General features: G+C 49.3%; 1 protein-coding gene across 3 annotated transcripts in view; it reads left to right on the top strand.

Moving 5' to 3' along the window:
* Positions 1 to 17,451, top strand: part of WDR82 (WD repeat domain 82) — a 140,713-nt gene that overhangs the window by 99,793 nt on the left and 23,469 nt on the right. For all 3 annotated transcript variants that reach the window (XM_045023904.1, XM_045023907.1, XM_045023905.1), the window contains 3 exons: positions 12,186 to 12,364; positions 14,885 to 14,980; positions 17,005 to 17,109. In XM_045023904.1, coding sequence (XP_044879839.1) covers positions 12,186 to 12,364; positions 14,885 to 14,980; positions 17,005 to 17,109 — 380 coding nt within the window. The remainder of the gene's footprint in view (positions 1 to 12,185; positions 12,365 to 14,884; positions 14,981 to 17,004; positions 17,110 to 17,451) is intronic.

Genomic DNA, 17,451 nt, shown 5'->3' with positions numbered 1-17,451 from the left:
ACATCATCTTGCTTATCCAGTCCAGTTTTAAATGTTACAAACCACATAAAGAGACATCTGCCTGGTTTTCCCTGCAGGGCCCCAGATTTTCATTTCAATGTTCGAAATGTTTGTTCGGGTCACCTGGCTGCAGTGATAGAAAATGGGAGTATATCCATGTTGCGAGGATGTGTTTAAAACTCAGTTCCTCAGTGGAAACAGGCTGAGGTGTGCTGCTTTGTGTAGACGAGAAGTAGGAACAGCAAAGAATCCTGTGGCACCTTATAGACTAACAGACGTTTTGCAGCATGAGCTTTCGTGGGTGAATACCCACTTCTTCGGATGCAAGTAGTGGAAATTTCCAGGGGCAGGTATATATAAGCAAGCAAGAAGCAAGCTAGAGATAACGAGGTTAGATCAATCAGGGAGGATGAGGCCCTGTTCTAGCAGTTGAGGTGTGAAAACCAAGGGAGGAGAAACTGGTTCTGTAATTGGCAAGCCATTCACAGTCTTTGTTTAATCCTGAGCTGATGGTGTCAAATTTGCAGATGAACTGGAGCTCAGCAGTTTCTCTTTGAAGTCTGGTCCTAAAGTTTTTTTGCTGCAGGATGGCCACCTTAAGCTCTGCTATTGTGTGGCCAGGGAGGTTGAAGTGTTCTCCTACAGGTTTTTGTATATTGCCATTCCTAATGTCTGATTTGTGTCCATTTATCCTTTTCCTTAGAGACTGTCCAGTTTGGCCGATGTACATAGCAGAGGGGCATTGCTGGCATATGATGGCATATATTACATTGGTGGACGTGCAGGTGAATGAACCGGTGATGGTGTGGCTGATCTGGTTAGGTCCTGTGATGGTGTTGCTGGTGTAGATATGTGGGCAGAGTTGGTATCGAGGTTTGTTGCATGGATTGGTTCCTGAGCTTGAGTTACTATGGTGCGGTGTGCAGTTGCTGGTGAGAATCTGCTTCAGGTTGGCAGGTTGTCTGTGGGCGAGGACTGGCCTGCCACCCAAGGCCTGTGAAAGTGTGGGATCATTGTCCAGGATGGGTTGTAGATCCCTGATGATGCGTTGGAGGGGTTTTAGCTGGGGACTGTATGTGATGGCCAGTGGAGTCCTGTTGGTTTCTTTCTTGGGTTTGTCTTGCAGTAGGAGGCTTCTGGGTACACGTCTGGCTCTGCTGATCTGTTTCCTTATTTCCTCGTGTGGGTACTGTAGTCTTGAGAATGCTTGGTGGAGATTTTCTAGGTGTTGGTCTCTGTCTGCGGGGTTAGAGCAGATACGGTTGTATCTCAGTGCTTGGCTGTAGACAATGGATCTTGTGGTGTGTCCGGGATGGAAGCTGGAGGCATGAAGGTAGGCATAGCGGTCAGTAGGTTTTCGGTATAGGGTGGTGTTAATGTAACCATCACTTATTTGCACCGTGGTGTCTAGGAAGTGGACCTCCTGTGTAGATTGGTCCAGGCTGAGGTTGATGGAGGGGTGGAAGCTGTTGAAATTGTGGTGGAATTTTTCCAGAGTCTCCTTCCCATGGGTGATCTTAAGGTGGCCATCCTGCAGCAAAAAAACTTTAGGACCAGACTTCAAAGAGAAACTGCTGAGCTCCAGTTCATCTGCAAATTTGACACCATCAGCTCAGGATTAAACAAAGACTGTGAATGGCTTGCCAATTACAGAACCAGTTTCTCCTCCCTTTGGTTTTCACACCTCAACTTCTAGAACAGGGCCTCATCCTCCCTGATTGATCTAACCTCGTTATCTCTAGCTTGCTTCTTGCTTGCTTATATATACCTGCCCCTGGAAATTTCCACTACTTGCATCTGAAGAAGTGGGTATTCACCCATGAAAGCTCATGCTGCAAAACGTCTGTTAGTCTATAAGGTGCCACAGGATTCTTTGCTGCTTCTACAGAACCAGACAAACACGGCTACCCCTCTGAGAAGTAGGAAGTGCACGATAAATGTGGGCTTACCATTAGGTAGGTAGAGCTCTTTAACTGCTTTGATCCAAATTGCCGCCTTGTGGTGGTAGCATGTGCCCTGTGTTCCCTGGGAGCAAACAATGCTGTGGAGCATCACAGCGAATGCACTGAATGTTTGAGAGTGAAAAGGCAAAAGGAATGGTGAATGTACACATGACCAGAACTGTTCTTCTGCTTAGTTTTCAGCTGCGCCGTTACTCTTCCATTCACAGCACGCAGTTACTGGGCAGAAAAACCCTCTGCTCTCTGACCTGCTTGAGGCAGAAGTTGGCATTAATGGCACTGGGGGAAGAGTGAGTGTATTTCGGCTTCTTGACCCTAACAAATGTGCCAACAAGTGTCCTGGCTTTATTTTTTTTAATGCCATCAGGCTTTCGTTGCTTCCCTGAGGTTTGCTGTCAACCCACGGATTGCTCCTGTTGTCTGAGAAGTTTTTCACTTGCTCCACTGCCCCAGTCCCATTTGGTTTCTTCCCTCCCATCTATAACCCGTTGTTTACGGAGGTGGGAACAGGGCATTCCACTGCTGTTTGGTATTTAATAGTAGTGTTGCCAACCCTCCGGGGTTAGCCTGGAGTCTCCCAAAATCTGCATAGCCCTTCCCGTGACTATTGAAAGCAATCTGGGAGATTTTAATAGGATATTTTAAGAAAATAACATTGTCATGTGGGGGGTGGTGGGAAGAAGGAATGTCCTGGAATAGCTTTAGTCAGAGTTGGCAGCCCTAGTTAATACCCACCTATTGGTTTCCAGGCTGGGTTCTAGTAGTGAACATTGTACTGAAGGGATGATTCAAATCGTCTCTGTAAGAATCAGCGCGATTAATTGCCTGCCTTTGCCAAGCCATAGGCCCAGGGTGGAGTCACGCAGCCTTTAGCTCAATAGCAGAGCTTTTCTGCAGTTAAGGGTTGGAAGGAAGGAGATGGGGAGCTGCCAGTCTGGGAGGTAGAAGGAGCTATTTAAGTCTGAGGCCCAGTGAAGCATAAAAACATGCAGTGTCCTAGCCCTAAGAGTCTGCTCTCATTTTTTGATCTCTCTCTTTAGACTGGAGCGATCTTAAGAGAAGGAAGCTTTTAAAGCAAATCACATTAGTTACGGTAGCAATTGAAGAAAGCATGGTAAATAGTGGAAGATAAGTGATGCATCTGACTGCAGCAGTGGTAGAGACTCCAGCAGCAGCAGCAAAGGCAAACTGGCACAGCAGGGACTGAAATTAGCATGGGCATCATTAAAACATCAAAGCAGAGAGAGAGCTCAGAGGAAACTGAGGTTTCTGCCAACAGTCACACCTATGGACTAATCTTATCAAGTGTGCAGATACTCCTCAAATGCATCTCTCTGGCTGCTTGCATGCTAAGCGACTCGATTTCCATATCTATCTGTGACAATTGTGCAGTGCACATTGGGTGGATGATTGCATGTGCAGAGTTTAGAAAATCCCACCTACTGTCGGTTAATTTTGCAGAGAAATTAAAATGCTGCCCTAGCAGGTGATTTATTGTAGGCCATTTCAGGTTGATAAATTAATCTCTCCTTTTCCTCCTAAAATACTTCTCCAGAGTAACACCTGCAGAATAAACAGTTTATTAGTAACGGCAGTAGCTACTTGCTGACCAGTGACATAAGGATTGATACTTTTTTTTTTAAGTACAGTTCAGATCTTGTGAATCTCAGGCCTATATGCTGTGCTAGTTTGAAGCTAAAATACACCAAAGAAAATAACTTATTGATTTGCCAGTTTTTCTTGTCTATCTGTTTCAACAGCTTGTTTTAATGCCCGGTGGCAATTCCTAAAGGTGAGACAAGGATCAGGGACAGCGTGACTTCTGAATAGTTGGAAGTCGGTGCCGCCTTGTTTGCCCCAAAAATCCATCCAGTAGAAACCAGGATTAATAAAAACAGAGGGTGAGATTTTAGGAAACACTCAGCATCCACGTAGCTCTGCTGCCCTAGAAATCGATGGGAGTTTTACCATTGACTTCAATGGGAGCAGAGTTAGGCCAATGCTGAGCACTTTAGCGAATTGCACCTGAAATGTCTTCTCTTATTGACACTGGCAATTGTGTATTGGTGAGATCAGGACTCCTAAGGAAATTGACTTGTAATGCACTGTTCTCCCTGACCAGATTTCCTGTGGCTTAGTTTCCTTTCAAGCCTGGAAACGCCCATGTTTGTTTGACAGGTGCCTTGGAGGGTGTGGGAGCCCTGGGAATGGCTCCCTGTCAGCTTCTTCTTCAGGATTATGTCTGCTGCCTAAACACTTGGAGCTTCAGGCTAGTCTATGCTACATCTGTAACCAAACCAGGGGACTCAATTCCAACACGGTTGTCCCCTGCGCGGTTACTAAATGGTGAAAGTGGCAGTGTAGATGGGACTGAGGTGTTCCTGAAATTAGACAAGTCCATCGTTAAGTCCCAGCCACTCTACAACTTCTAATCATGTTCCTGCCTATTCGCACTTGCAGAGCCAGCAGGGCCTCACTTGACTGATGGAGCTACCTGTCCAGAGAGCTGGTCTGCAAATTAAAGGGAAAAAATTGCCCTGTGCAACCCATTTTTCTGGCGAGAGAAAGGCAGACAAGGGATCCAACATACTCAGTCCCCACCACAGCCCTCCGAATCCTGTGCTGCCCGGTGGGTGTCTGTCCCTTCACCTCTGCACGTCTGGAGTTTGGAGGTGCTCCCTGTAGACCAAACAGCAGGTGCCTCTTGTCTGCTGTTACCATCCTGTAGGTAAGGGCAGGAGGTGTGACGCAGAGGTGAAAGGACAAGGAGGGAGGGAGAAGGTCGGAACAAACAGCCAATGAGCACCTGGCAGAGAAAGTTCTATGACTGTCCAGAGGACCTTGCTTTGGCTGCTGCTTCTCCCACTGGCTGGAGTCTCTGGCCTCACTTCAGGTTCACTCGCTACCCAAACTGGCTGCACTCCCATGGATTTCAGTGGGCTCTTGATCAGGCTCTGTGACAGGACAGTCTTTAACCTGAGACCCCCATACAGCACACTGGCTAGCACTGGTGATCTTCTGTGTCTGATCTAGTCTCATGTGCCTAGGTAGTTTTCTTGGTTGCTGTTACAGGGTGTGAGTGCTGTCAGTATGTGTTTTTGTTTACTTTGCCTGAGGCTGTGGCCAACTGCTGCTGGAAGAGAGCCCCCCATCTCATGGGGACCAAGGAAGGGCTGGCCTGGTCCTTTCCTTTTCAGCATTTTCAATCTCTCCATTCTCTTTCTGAGTTAATGCAGAATTTTTCAGAATATTTGGCGTCTCCTCCTGGAGCCAGCAGAAGTAGTCAAAGGGGCACTGTCCAATTGAAAAAACACTTCCCAGCTGAAAGTTCTGTCCCCACGACTGCTATAACAGAAAGGGATTCTTTGAGCTTGTGCGTTTGCCAGCCCTTTGCGTATCATTCATTTCACTGGTGATGCTCACTTGCACTGTCTCTTCTGTGGTAGTACCATGACCTCACTCTTGTGCACTGCTCCGTGGGAATTCATAGGCATGCTGGACCCCAGTCGCTGTGAGAAGGGGTTCAGCATCGACAGCTGCTGCAGAGCTGAAATGGAGGAGGTTGCAGGAAGGGATGTGCCCAGAGAGGATGTAGGGCTGGACTTGAGTATATTGACCTGCATTCAGTCCCTTCCAAAGGAGCAGAAAGCCCTTTAGGATGTCTAAAAATGGAACTTGAAAAAATATTTAAAATTTCAGTACCCAAATGAGCCACACCTGATTTTTTTTTTTTTAAATGGACTAATTTCCATTGATTTGAAATTGGCAGTGGCTCTCTGTCCTGTGCTTGCTTATGGTTTCCGTTCCCTGCTATATCTTCCTGGTTGCCTGACTTGGCATCCAGAATTGTTCTCCCCTTTTATGTTAGGATCAGTATTAGTGTAACCAGTAAAATCCATCAGCTCCTGATGGGGTGGTGGGGTGCACTTGTGGGTTTTATTTAATTTGACTCCAAAATAGACAACACAATTATTAAGCAAACTCTCTCTGAGAGAGCAATGCCTGTTAAACTTAAAGGGTGGGACCTTCTTCAACTCCAAACACTCCCTTCTCCTTCACCCAGCCCCCAGTCATCAGCACCTCACCTTTAAGGGTGATACAGGTGGGTCTGGCAGTATGTTCTAATGCTTCCCTGATCCAGGTTCTAGCAGAGCAAAGGAAAGGAAACAAATTCCAAAGCCAGGACCCCTCTCTGAGAACATCCTGTTGGACCCCTCCCCATCCCTGCTTCCTTCCTTCATACGAATTGAGCTGTGTTAACACAAGAACCTGGTTATCTGGGGATAGAGACAGTTGCTCAAATAGACAGGCCTGCATGTGAAGCGTGATCCCTCTATCTAGTACTGTAGATAGTTGTGTACTTCGTAGCTGTGGGGAAAAAACGTACTTTAGAGACTTGAGGGGTGTGTGTGTGTGTGTGGTCACTTCCAGAGACTCTTTATGTCGTAGCAGCACAGATGATTAGAGCGTGAAGGGATCATTTGGGAGGAAGGAACCAAATGGCCTGGGTGCAGGACAAAGTGGGAACTTGCGCGTCTGTCAGTAGGACAAAGGGTGTTGGGGTAGCAGAATGAAATTAAGTGAGGTTGAATATCGGAGAGGCTATAACGGGGAGCTCTGCTGGACTGAGGAATAGTCTCCTGGAGGAGATGACGGGGCTGGCCATTGTTTGAGTCATTCCCCATGAGGCTGGACAAAGCACTGGATGGTACATTGCTGTGAGGAACAATTCTGTGTTGACGGAAGGGGGTGAGTGAATGGATAGGTGCCCTAGTAGTTCTCCCCAGTCTGACTTCTTTATTGCTGTAGTGCAGGCCTGCACAACTCGTAAAGCAGCAAGAGCCATATTACTCCAAAGAAAACAGCTGAGGGCCGAAACCCACTGCCCCCCTCCCCAAACACCCTCCCCCCAGTGCTGCCCAGCCCCACTGAAACAACCCCCCTCACCACCACCCACCCTGCGGAAACAAACTCTCCTTCCCCAGTGCTGCCTCGCCGAAACAGCAGTATTGAACCTTGGTAATATATTATAGCAGGCCCCTAAGGTAGTATAATTAAGGTAAAAGAAAATGTCTTTTTGCTAGGAGTAGAATAAGATCTTTCCCCCCACTTGGTAATCAATTGCCCTGTTAAATGGACAAGGTGTGACTGAGGAAGATGTGGAAGGCAGCACCTCCAGACAGCTGCAACCCTTGGAGAAGGGCTGAGAGCCAGACCAAGAACAATTAAACTTGTCAAGTGGGCTGACTAGAGAAGAGCAGACATACTGATGGCCTGAGGGGGAGGGGGTTAGAAGCAAGCACCTTCCTTTGGGAACACCCTCTTTGCAGCACTGGGACAACCCCCAGTCCAGAGAAAAGCAGCAAAAAGGACCAATTTTTATGAGACAAGATCAGTAGAACAAGTCAGCCACCGACTCGCCACTCGCCTCCTCACCCCCCCAGTATAAAGCCACCCTGCACTGCTCGCCCGCTCGCCTCCTCAGCCCCCCACCCACCCGGCTTGCCTACTCACCCGCCCCAGCCCGCTCACCACTTCAGCTCACCACTGCCCACCTGCTTGCTTCCTCAGCCCCTCCGCCACTGCCCGCTCACCTCCTCAGCCCCCCTCCCCTGCCACTGGCTCACCTGCCCCCTTGCCACTGCCCCCCAGCTTGCCTACTCCCCCCTCTTGCCCCCCCCCGCTGCCAGCTCGCCTGCCTGTCCACCGCCGGCTTGCCTGCTCCCTCCGCCGCTGGCCTCTTACCTTCTGCCGCTGCCTCTGCCACTGGTTCACCCTCACTCCCCAGCCTGCCAGTGGCCTCTTCACCACCCCACCCACCCGCCGGCTGGCCAGCCATTGGCTTGCCCCACCCCCCTGCTTGCCTACTCACCCTCCGCGGGCCGCACAGTGAGCCCACGTAGGCCACATGCGGCCCGCGGGCCGTATGTTGTGCAGGCCTACTGTAGTGCCATTCCCTGGGGAAACGTTCAGCTCTTCTGAGATCTTCCCGCTGATCTGCCAGCTGGGAACAAACAGGTTGAGTTGCGACTTCCGCAACTGCAGCGGAACAGTGATTTGTGTGCGTGATTAATTCAGCTGTGGTGGAGAGCGGTTTGAGGATGTCCTGGTACCAGAGACTTGGATGAGGAGGGTAAAGGCTGAGGAACACGCATGCCTGCCCCCTGCAAGCAAAGGAAATCTGGAAATCTGCCGACCTGACCCTACAGATCACATGAACCCAGGGCTGACGAGGGTGGGGGGGGAAGCCAGTACAAATTACTGGGGCCCAGCTGTCCGGAAGGGGGCCTGGGGCCTGGCTTTGTCAACCCTATTTAGCTGGTCCGCCCTTTTTTCACTGGGACCCGAACCCGCTCTCAGCTGCCCTGCATGAACCCTGCTGGAAAAGTAAAGCAGAACTGATTGCAAACCTGAAAGCTTCCTATTCCTGATTAGAAGCAAGAGCAAACTATACTGTGAGCACGTTTGTTTTGAATCAAGTGATGTATTGGAGATGGGCTGAAAGTCACTGGATGTGGGCCAAGCTGCAGGGGTAACTGTCCACTTAATATTCTCTCCCTTGCCCCCACACACATGCGTTATCAGTGCTGTGGCATGGTGCCACTTGTAACTTACTGAGAGTCCAGGACTGCTAAACTCACAGGTCAAAGGGGTGCGTAGTTGCACGACTGCTGTTTTGCAAGCAGTTTCAATATTTGTGTGCAGTAATTATTCGTGTGTGTGTGTAAATGGCTCTGGAAATCTGGACCTGTTTTTTCTGACGTGCATGGTAGAAACAGAATACATTTTTGGTGGATTTGAATTCCTGTGATTTCAGGAGAAGAACTGTAATTGCTAGGTCCCTTGGAGTGTCAAGTGCAGTGGATATGTGGGATGGGATTATATGCCGGAGGATGCAGCTGTGGCGAGGGTAGGTGGAAATTAGGGCTGTATGAAACCTCTATTTATCCTCAAACCCAGTCCTGCTGAGTTTGACAGTGCACATGCGGGGGCTGGGTGTTTGTACAGTGGGATGGGGAGTGGGGGAGAAGCGCAAACCCTACACAAACATAGCCTTTAACTGTTGCTTTAGATAGGGCATCTTCAAAGGTGGTGGGAGCCTCAGGGCTCCTGCTAATCCTCCTGGACTGGGTGGCTCCCTTCTGTGAGTCCGTTCTTCAATCCAGCAGGTTCATCCATGTCCCACCTGGCATAGGCCACTGTCTCCCAAACCCCTACATGGAGAGGTGCCCCACAATTGCTCAGGCAGTAGCTTGGGAGCATACCTAGGTCCCCTAGCAGCAATGCACCACAATCCCTAGAGGATGGCTGTTTGGGTGCCCCAGTGTTCTGAAACCAGGGTTTAGGAGGCACTTCTGGATGGACCCGGAGTGTGTTCCCCTTGCCAGCTACCCTTGTGGTTTTCAGGAGGTGCACTCCACCTTCTTCCTTGGTGGCTTTCTGAAGATCCTCCTGGGGAATCCCAAGACACAGGGGAGATGCCTGTGGCCATGTTTCCCCACCCCATGGGATATCAATGGTGGTTGTTTGGGAAAGCGCTGGAAGGATATTGGGGGCAGAGCAGGTAGGCTGCTCCGCCTGGAGCTGTGTTCATCCAATTCCCAGCTTCCTGACAACCCTGCAGAGGCTGCTTTGCTTTCAGCTTCTGGGAAACCCAAGTCTCCAGGGTTATCACAGCATGAGTGGGAACCTTACAATGCCCTGGCACGTCACTAAGTGACTGGAGCCCCGGGTGAGGGAGCAATGGAAATCCCTAGAAATCTCCCTCAGCCAGTGCCGGCTCGAGATTCCCATTGAAGCCAATGGGAACTGTCCTGGGATGCGGCAAGAAGCCGGAAAAAAGACAGAAAACTGTTTGTGGCCTCTCTTGGAAGGTCTGGACGTGAGTGAAGTGCAAATTGCAGGCTCTGTGCTGCCTTTCGCGCGCTGGCTCACCACCCGCCAGCACCCTGCACTTAGCGGACTGTGTTTAGCCACGAGCATGTCGTTTGTTTTGGAACACAAAGGCTCCTCGACTTGTGAGTCTGATGGGGTTGGGTTATCGTAGGGACTGAATGGCTGCAGCTTGCCAGGCGAGACTGCTCTGCCCCTTGGGGCGGCTGTGGCCCTGAGAAGACAGTCCCTGCTTTCTTTGCACACACTGTATTGTTACACACTGACAGCGTCATCTCTCTCCAGGGTGGCTGCAGGGCTCAGGAATGCTCCCTAGCTGCATGTGAGCCCTTTCCCTAAGGGCTCTGGCTGGGGCTGTTTGCTGAAGCCCTGCTGCCTTGGAAGGCCCTAGTGGTGTATGTTGGGGTCTGACTTGGAGGTACTACATGAAAGCTGATCTGTGGGTCCCACCCTGCCTTTCTCCACAGCACCTCTCCTCAATCTGTGCCTTGCTCGTGTGAAGATGTGGTCATGCCCTGAGCACAGGGGGACAGTGTGTTCCTGCACATCCCAACCCTTCCTTTACACTGATTCCCCAGACCCTACTACCTGCCCTGAGCATGGCCCCCGGTCGCCCTCCTTGCAACACCGCAGAAGGGTGTTTGAATGGGGAAGGGAAACACCAGTTCTGTGAGCTAGCATCTCATTGGCTGTCACTCCTGAATGGTGCCTTGCCCTGCTCCCCCTCCCCTGCATGCTCAGTGCTTTCCTTCCCAGGCACATTGGACGCCTTTTGTGTGGTGTGGCATCGGCCTTGGCGACAAGCTCGGCAGGAAGAGGAAGCGCAGGAGGTGCAGCGTGTTGCCCTGCGTGGCACCATGGCACCATCAAAATGGCAGCGGTGAGATCAGGGCCCGCTGCATCAGCGAGATGTGCCCATAACTTCCCTTGCCCCTAGATGGTAGTACGTGTGCTTGGACCAAGCCACAGCAGCAGGCTAAGGGCAGGAAGCGGCTGATGTTGGCAGTCGTATTTCAGTGGTGTTTTCTCTCCCTTTTTTGCATCATAGGGGAAGTTGAGGTTTCTGAGAATACGTTGCCAGCCCTGGCTTGTGGTAGCGACAAGCCCCAAACTCTTTGCTGCCTTCCCCTGTCACCTCCATAGTTGTTCAGCCGAAAGCCTAGGGACTGGACCAGTGACCACAGGACCCTGGGGAGGGGTGGGGAACCTGACCCTGGGCGGGAGTGGGGATAGCGAGCAGGGAGGGTTCCGGGTGGCTGTGGGGAGAAGGAAGCTATCCACACATTGATCAGTCTGCAGAGCTAGGGAACGCTGGTAGCATCGCACAGGGGGGATCCTGTGAGAGCCACACGCACCACGTCTGCCAGGGAGGCTGTATAGGTATGAGGAGCAGCTGGAAGAGAGGAGATTCCAGGGGAGCTTAGCTATGCATGGGATTCCAGCCTGCCTTTGGGCCTCCTGGAAATCAACTGCTCTGCAATATGGAGAAGCAGCTGGTGCGATTGCTGACCGATCAGTTCCTTGCTGCTGGCAGTGGCCTCCTGTAGCTGGGAGGAGTGCAAGTTGGTCTGTGCTGGCCACACGCCCACAGTGGCTATAGTGGGGCTGTGGTGTCCTAGCCTTTCCACCCTAGCTGGCACTGGCCTGTGTGCCCACTCCTCAGCCCTGGTAGTTGCAGCATCTCCCACTTGTCTTCCTCCCCGGTAACGCCTGCTGTAATGTGTGCTCATTGAGAGACTGGGTGAGGCTGTATCTCGCTGTGGGGAAGGTCTCTGGGAGGAGGCAGCCACCCAGCACGTTCCAGCACAGGAGACACCATTGGATGCAGAAGGTGATGCGGAGCAGTTGCCATTTGGATTAATTAAAACCTGAGCATGTTGGTGCCTGTTCTAATGCAACAGGTAGCTCGTCCAAATCTTTGGAACTGCAACTCCTGAGCCCTGCTCTCCCGATATGGGAAAAGCTTCGTATTCCAATGTTAATTTTGTGTTCAGAAATCGTGGAATGGGGTAGACCAAGTAACGTTGCTCCTCCCCGTTACCTCCTAGTGGGTGGGACTTTTGAAACATCCGCACATGTTTATGGTGGTGGTATTATGCACTCCGCTCCCCCAGAGGCTCTGAGAGCACATGGTCCCCCACACTTTAAAGCACATAAGGGAATAGCTTCTAGATTGCTTTGCACAAGATCTCACAGGTGGGAGAGCGGAGAATAGGGCTGCAGCATCTGAGCTCTCAGGAGTGCAAGGCATTAGAGCAATGAGTCATGCAGCCCCATGGCCTGTACTAACCTTTGCTTTGTAATTCATAGTTCTTCTCTTCCTCCTTTCAGAGCAGCTAGTGCTGGGAGCCTACAAAGAACTGTCTCGCCATTGGGATAAAGACTATGACTCCTTCGTGCTGCCGCTGCTGGATGAACAACAGCCATGTTATATCCTCTACCGGTTGGACACCCAGAATGCACAGGGCTTTGAGTGGCTCTTCATCTCCTGGTCCCCTGACAGTTCTCCTGTAAGCCTTTGGTCTCTCTAAATTCCTCTTTGCAGGGTTGTAATTTTCCTGGCACTCACAAGAATGTTTGTGTGGTGGGTAGAGGATGGAAAGCTGTATTTAAGGACTAATTATTGGAATTGTTCAAAGGTTAGTGTATCATTTTCTGAAGACTCGCTTAGCAGAGCTAATCATCTAACTTCCGTGTAACACTGGTTAGCCAGATGGACCCTAACGTGCTCTGCAAATGCTCTGTTCTGTAGCGTGCATCAGTTCTCCTCCGGGGGAAAGCTTGGCTACTGTTTAACAGACTACTGTAAACTACATGACAGATACAGGCAAGGAGTGAATCCAGCCTGTAGGGAGTGGAATGTAATTATCCATGAGGAAACTTGGCCAAGATTTTACACTCCTACTTTGGCAAAAAGTGCCACCATGAGTGGTCAAGACCCGAGTTTTAGCTCTCATTTGCAAGCTGTTCCTGTCAGCAGTGTCCCCTTCCAGCTTGCTCGGGTCGATCCAGTGCTGACTCGAGGGAAGAGAGCTACCTACAGAATCCTCTGGCCACCCAAGTCATGATCCAGCCTGGCCCTGCTTTACTTGAGATCTGACATGTAACCGCATGCAGGCAGAGTTTTACGGCAGGGTTGACTCAGACTTCAAGGCTAGCAGGGACCATCATGATCATCTAGTCTGACCTCCTGCACATTGCAGGCCCCAGAACCTAACCTATCCCCTCCTGTAATGGACACCTAACCTCTGGCTGAGCTCCTGAAACCCTCAAATAATAATTTAAAGACTTCAAGTGACAGATAACCCACCATTTACACTAGTTTAAACCTGCAAGTGTCCCATGATCCATGCTGCAGAGGGAGGTGAAAACCCCACAGGATCTCTGCCAATCTGACCTGGGGGAAAATTCCTTCCTGACCCTAAATATGGCGATCAGTTAGACCCTAAGTATGTGGGCCAGACTCCTTCTCCTGTACACCCTCTCCAATTACCAGTCTGTATTACTCTATGAACACATCAAATGCCACAAGAAAAAAACTTTACTCTGGTGCCACAGTGACACCTTGTGGCCAGTCAAGATATTAATGTTTGTATTTGACCCTGTTGCACCTAACATTTTTTGAAGCCCCAATCCCCCTCCCCCGCGTAAGATAAGTATTCTCATTCCCACTTTTCAGAGGAGGGAAAGTGACAGCTGGTGACTTAACCCAAGGTCATCTCAAGCCAGCTGTAGAGAATTAGAATGAAATAAGATTGAATCACAGTAGCAGATTGCTCTGGGAGGCAGTGTGGCCTAGGGGTAGAGCACTTGGACGGTACCCGAGAGATATGGGATCTATTCCCAGCTCTGCTGGCTGACCTTGGACAAGTCACTTCACCGCGCTGGGCCTCCGCTTCCCCATCAGTAAAATAGAGATAATGATGCTGACCTTTTGTAAAGTGCTCTGAGATCTGATGAAAAGAACAATCTAGAGGCTACATGGTATTATTAAAGCTGTCATTGCTGTTGCCTGTGCTGGCTTGGCTCAGTTCATCAGACACTTGCCACCAGAACTAAATTCACTACAGAACCCTTCTCCCCCAGGAGTGCCAGGATCCTACTTCTGTTGTCACCACTGGCTATTGAGTCAGGTTCTGCTTTGTGGTAAGGTGACTACTGGCTGCATTTAAGCCATTCTGGGATGTCCAGAGCACTATCCAAAATTCTTCTGTAATGGGGGCCACTGACTAACCGCAGGTTTTTTGGGGGGGTGGTGAGTTGAGGAGGGAAAGGCTAGTAAAGCAGTCTTTACATGTGGGATAGACAGAAGAAATCAAGAAGTTGGTTGTGATGGTGTGTGTGGGCATGGGGAGGAAGGCAATTTGTTTCTGGCTCAAAGAGCAAGATAAGAGGCAACCAAAACAGCCTGGAGAAATTATTCTCTGGAGTTAGATGTGGTAAGATTAGAAACAATGAGCTTCAATTAAAACCAAGCCATAGCTTTCTCCTGTTGCTTTAAAGCGGAATTTTAAACAGGGAGATCAGTCAAATAAAGGATCCAGTTTAGAGGGGGACTGAAATCCAAACTGCAGTTTTGGAGCACTTATTAGAAATGATCTGTGTGTAGAGATTAACCCTTTTAAAGAGAGGGGAAATGTTTGGGCTTGTCATGCCAGTAAAGTTCCAGAATTAGGTTGACTAGCATCTCAATGACGTCTTGTGGGTCTCAGCTGTCATTACTAATTCTATAGCTGTGTGGAAGTGAAACCCCAGACTGATAGGACAGTCTGTTGGAATACATCGTAAGACAGTGAATGTGACTGCCTAGCTGGGATGATGCAGTTGCTGACAGATAGGGGTGGATTCCTGTTAATGAGAGGAGTTCTATCTTCTCCAATGCCTTGTAGTATCACCATCGGTAGAAGTCTAGCACTTCAGCAGCTGCAGAATTGATGCCCTTGAATTAGCAGAGGGCAGGAGCCCAGACTCAGATCCTGTTAAACTTTCTGCCTCACTGAATAGATCTTGCTCACTCTCTACTTGTCCAGGTTAGACTGAAGATGCTGTATGCAGCGACCCGAGCAACTGTGAAAAAAGAATTTGGAGGAGGACACATAAAGGATGAGCTGTTTGGAACAGTTAAGGTAAGGACACCTGCTCATGGCATGGACTGCAAGCCCACAGCACCTTCTGGTTAACATCTCAGGGTATGGCTACACCGCTGGAGCACTGTGGGGTAGACCTTTGCTGCAGCAACAGGGAGAGGTTTTTCCATCACTGGAGTAAATCCACTCCCTTGAGACGTGGTAGCTAGGTTGATGGCCTAGGACTTAGGTTGGTTTAACTGTGTCTCTTGGGTGTGAATTTTTCACACCTCTTAGCAACTGTAGCTAGGTTGAGCTTAGTTTTAGGTGTAGATCAGGCTTGATGCAATAACCAGTGCCAAAACTGCCTGGGATACCGCACATGGGGGTTAAAATATTCCTGGATCACTACTGGGTTTTTCCCACCTTTGTTACTGCTCTCTGTCCTTGTTTCTTTAGAGTCCGTCTTCGCTCTTTTAAGGTTAAAGAGCGCCTGCAGGCGCTCTGTTCTTGAAGTGCCTGCACACAAGTGAAATTGATGAAGATCTTTGACTTTCCCTGTTCAGCTCAGCAGCAGGTGCTGTGATTTGTGTGGGTCGCTACCTTGGCAGCTTGGGAACAGGCTGCTTTCAGTCTGCTCACCCATGGGAGAGCTGGTTCCTTTAACCCCATCACTGCCTACAGGCTGTATCTTTATCCATTCAGGGTTATCCTGGCAATTTCCTTAGCCCTTGTTCTGTTTGAATGAAGAAATCATTTATAAAATGATTAATCATATTGCCCCTTGGCACTAAGCAGAAGAGAAGGTTTCTTTTCTGCTAATCTAGTGGAACATCAAAGAAAACCGATTATTACATTTATAGAAGAGATGGGGTGGGGGGGAGGATGTACATTTTTTATAAAGGTGCCGTTTTAAATAACGCCACAAGGTGGCAGCTTGTCTCAATAAATGAAACCAGGTTGCTATACAGTAAAACTTGTTTGCTAACTGCAGCCACCTGTACTAATAGCCACCACCCATCATGGTCCAACATAGCCCACGTTTTTCTGACTTTCAGAGCATGCTCCAACACTGGCTTATTTTTCAAGGGTTTTTTCCCAAAGGGACATGATGGGGGATGGGGCTCACTTTTTAGTGAGCTGGGAGTATCTGCAATTGCTGGCATCGGCCAGCCTGAATTCTGCGGGTCAGCTGTTTCTGTGACTAGAGCTTGGGATAAGTACCTGTTACAGATGGATTATCTCCAGCTGCCGCAGATTTGCCCAGGTTGTAAACTCTGTTGCAGTCAGGCAGCTGGAAGGAGAACCCACTTCCAAATGGGGGATTATTTGAAATGTGGAGAAAATTAGTTAAGATTTTTGTTTAACTTCTAAAAGAAGACATAGGGCTTGTCTATGCTTGGAAACTTCAGTGAGTAGCTATTTATATCATAGTTATTCTGGAATAATTAATATTTGGTAAAGTTTCCCAGTGTACAACTGGTGTAGACTGTAAGTTCTTCTGAGCGAGGATCAAATCTACATCTTCATATAGGTCATAGTGCCACAATGGATGTGCTACTCTACTCTACGCAATGTGTTACCTGCTATATGGAGCTAATAGTAGTAATGATTTAGCTGAGGTGTTGACACAGCTTGCAGTAGTGCATGCACAGCTGCCATTTCTCTAAAGATACCCCATGTTGACTGGATCACTGTCCTTTTGTCATGTGCTCCTGGGAAGAGTGAGAACTCCCCGAGCACTCAAAGATTTGACTCTTTGAGAGACCGATAGGTGAGCCTCATTCTGTGATTTTTGTTATTGTATCAAGTAGCCCCCTGTTATAGTGGCCAAAAATGTCGAGCCCCTATATTGCCTGTTTACAGGCTGTGCTTCCTTGAGAAACCTGGGGAACCAAGTGAGATCACACTGTAATGGATTGTGTGGTCAGAGTCTAAAGCAGCGGTAGTGTAGAACTTCCAGGAGAGCATTCTCTTCCGTCTCTCATGCATTGGTGAACATTGTGGTCAGGGGAGGGAGCGATCTTCATTCTGTAATAATTATGCTAATGACATTTACTCCCACTTTTGTCTGGTGGCTGCAGGAAGACATCTCACTAAGTGGCTACCAGAAGCATGTGTCGTCCTGCTCTGCCCCAGCCCCACTGACTGCAGCTGAACAGGAGCTCCAGCAAATCCGCATTAATGAGGTGAGAGGCTGGGTTTGAGAGATGGGGAAAGGATTTGTATCAGCAATGGATGCAAAACAGTTAATGCTGGGAGCTGTTGCTTCCAGACAGGGAGATGCATTAAGCTGTGAAGTAGCCTCTCCAGGGAAAGACTGGCTGACTCCTCACTTGGAATATACACAACTAGACTCTACAAAATGCCAGCAAATGTACTGTAGGAATTAGAGCTGTGTTGGCAGAGAGATGGAGTGGGTATGACACTCTATGATTCTGCGTGGGCCTTGGTGTGGGAGCCACACCCAGCCAGTGCAGGGAGACACAGACAGGAAAGACTCAAACGAAAAATACCAGCAGCCAAAGCAA

The sequence above is a fragment of the Mauremys mutica genome, chromosome 7, assembly GCF_020497125.1.
Source record: "Mauremys mutica isolate MM-2020 ecotype Southern chromosome 7, ASM2049712v1, whole genome shotgun sequence".
Lineage (NCBI taxonomy): Eukaryota > Metazoa > Chordata > Testudines > Geoemydidae > Mauremys > Mauremys mutica.
Note: the sequence above shows the minus strand (reverse complement) of the source record. Positions and strands in the feature narration are given on the sequence as shown.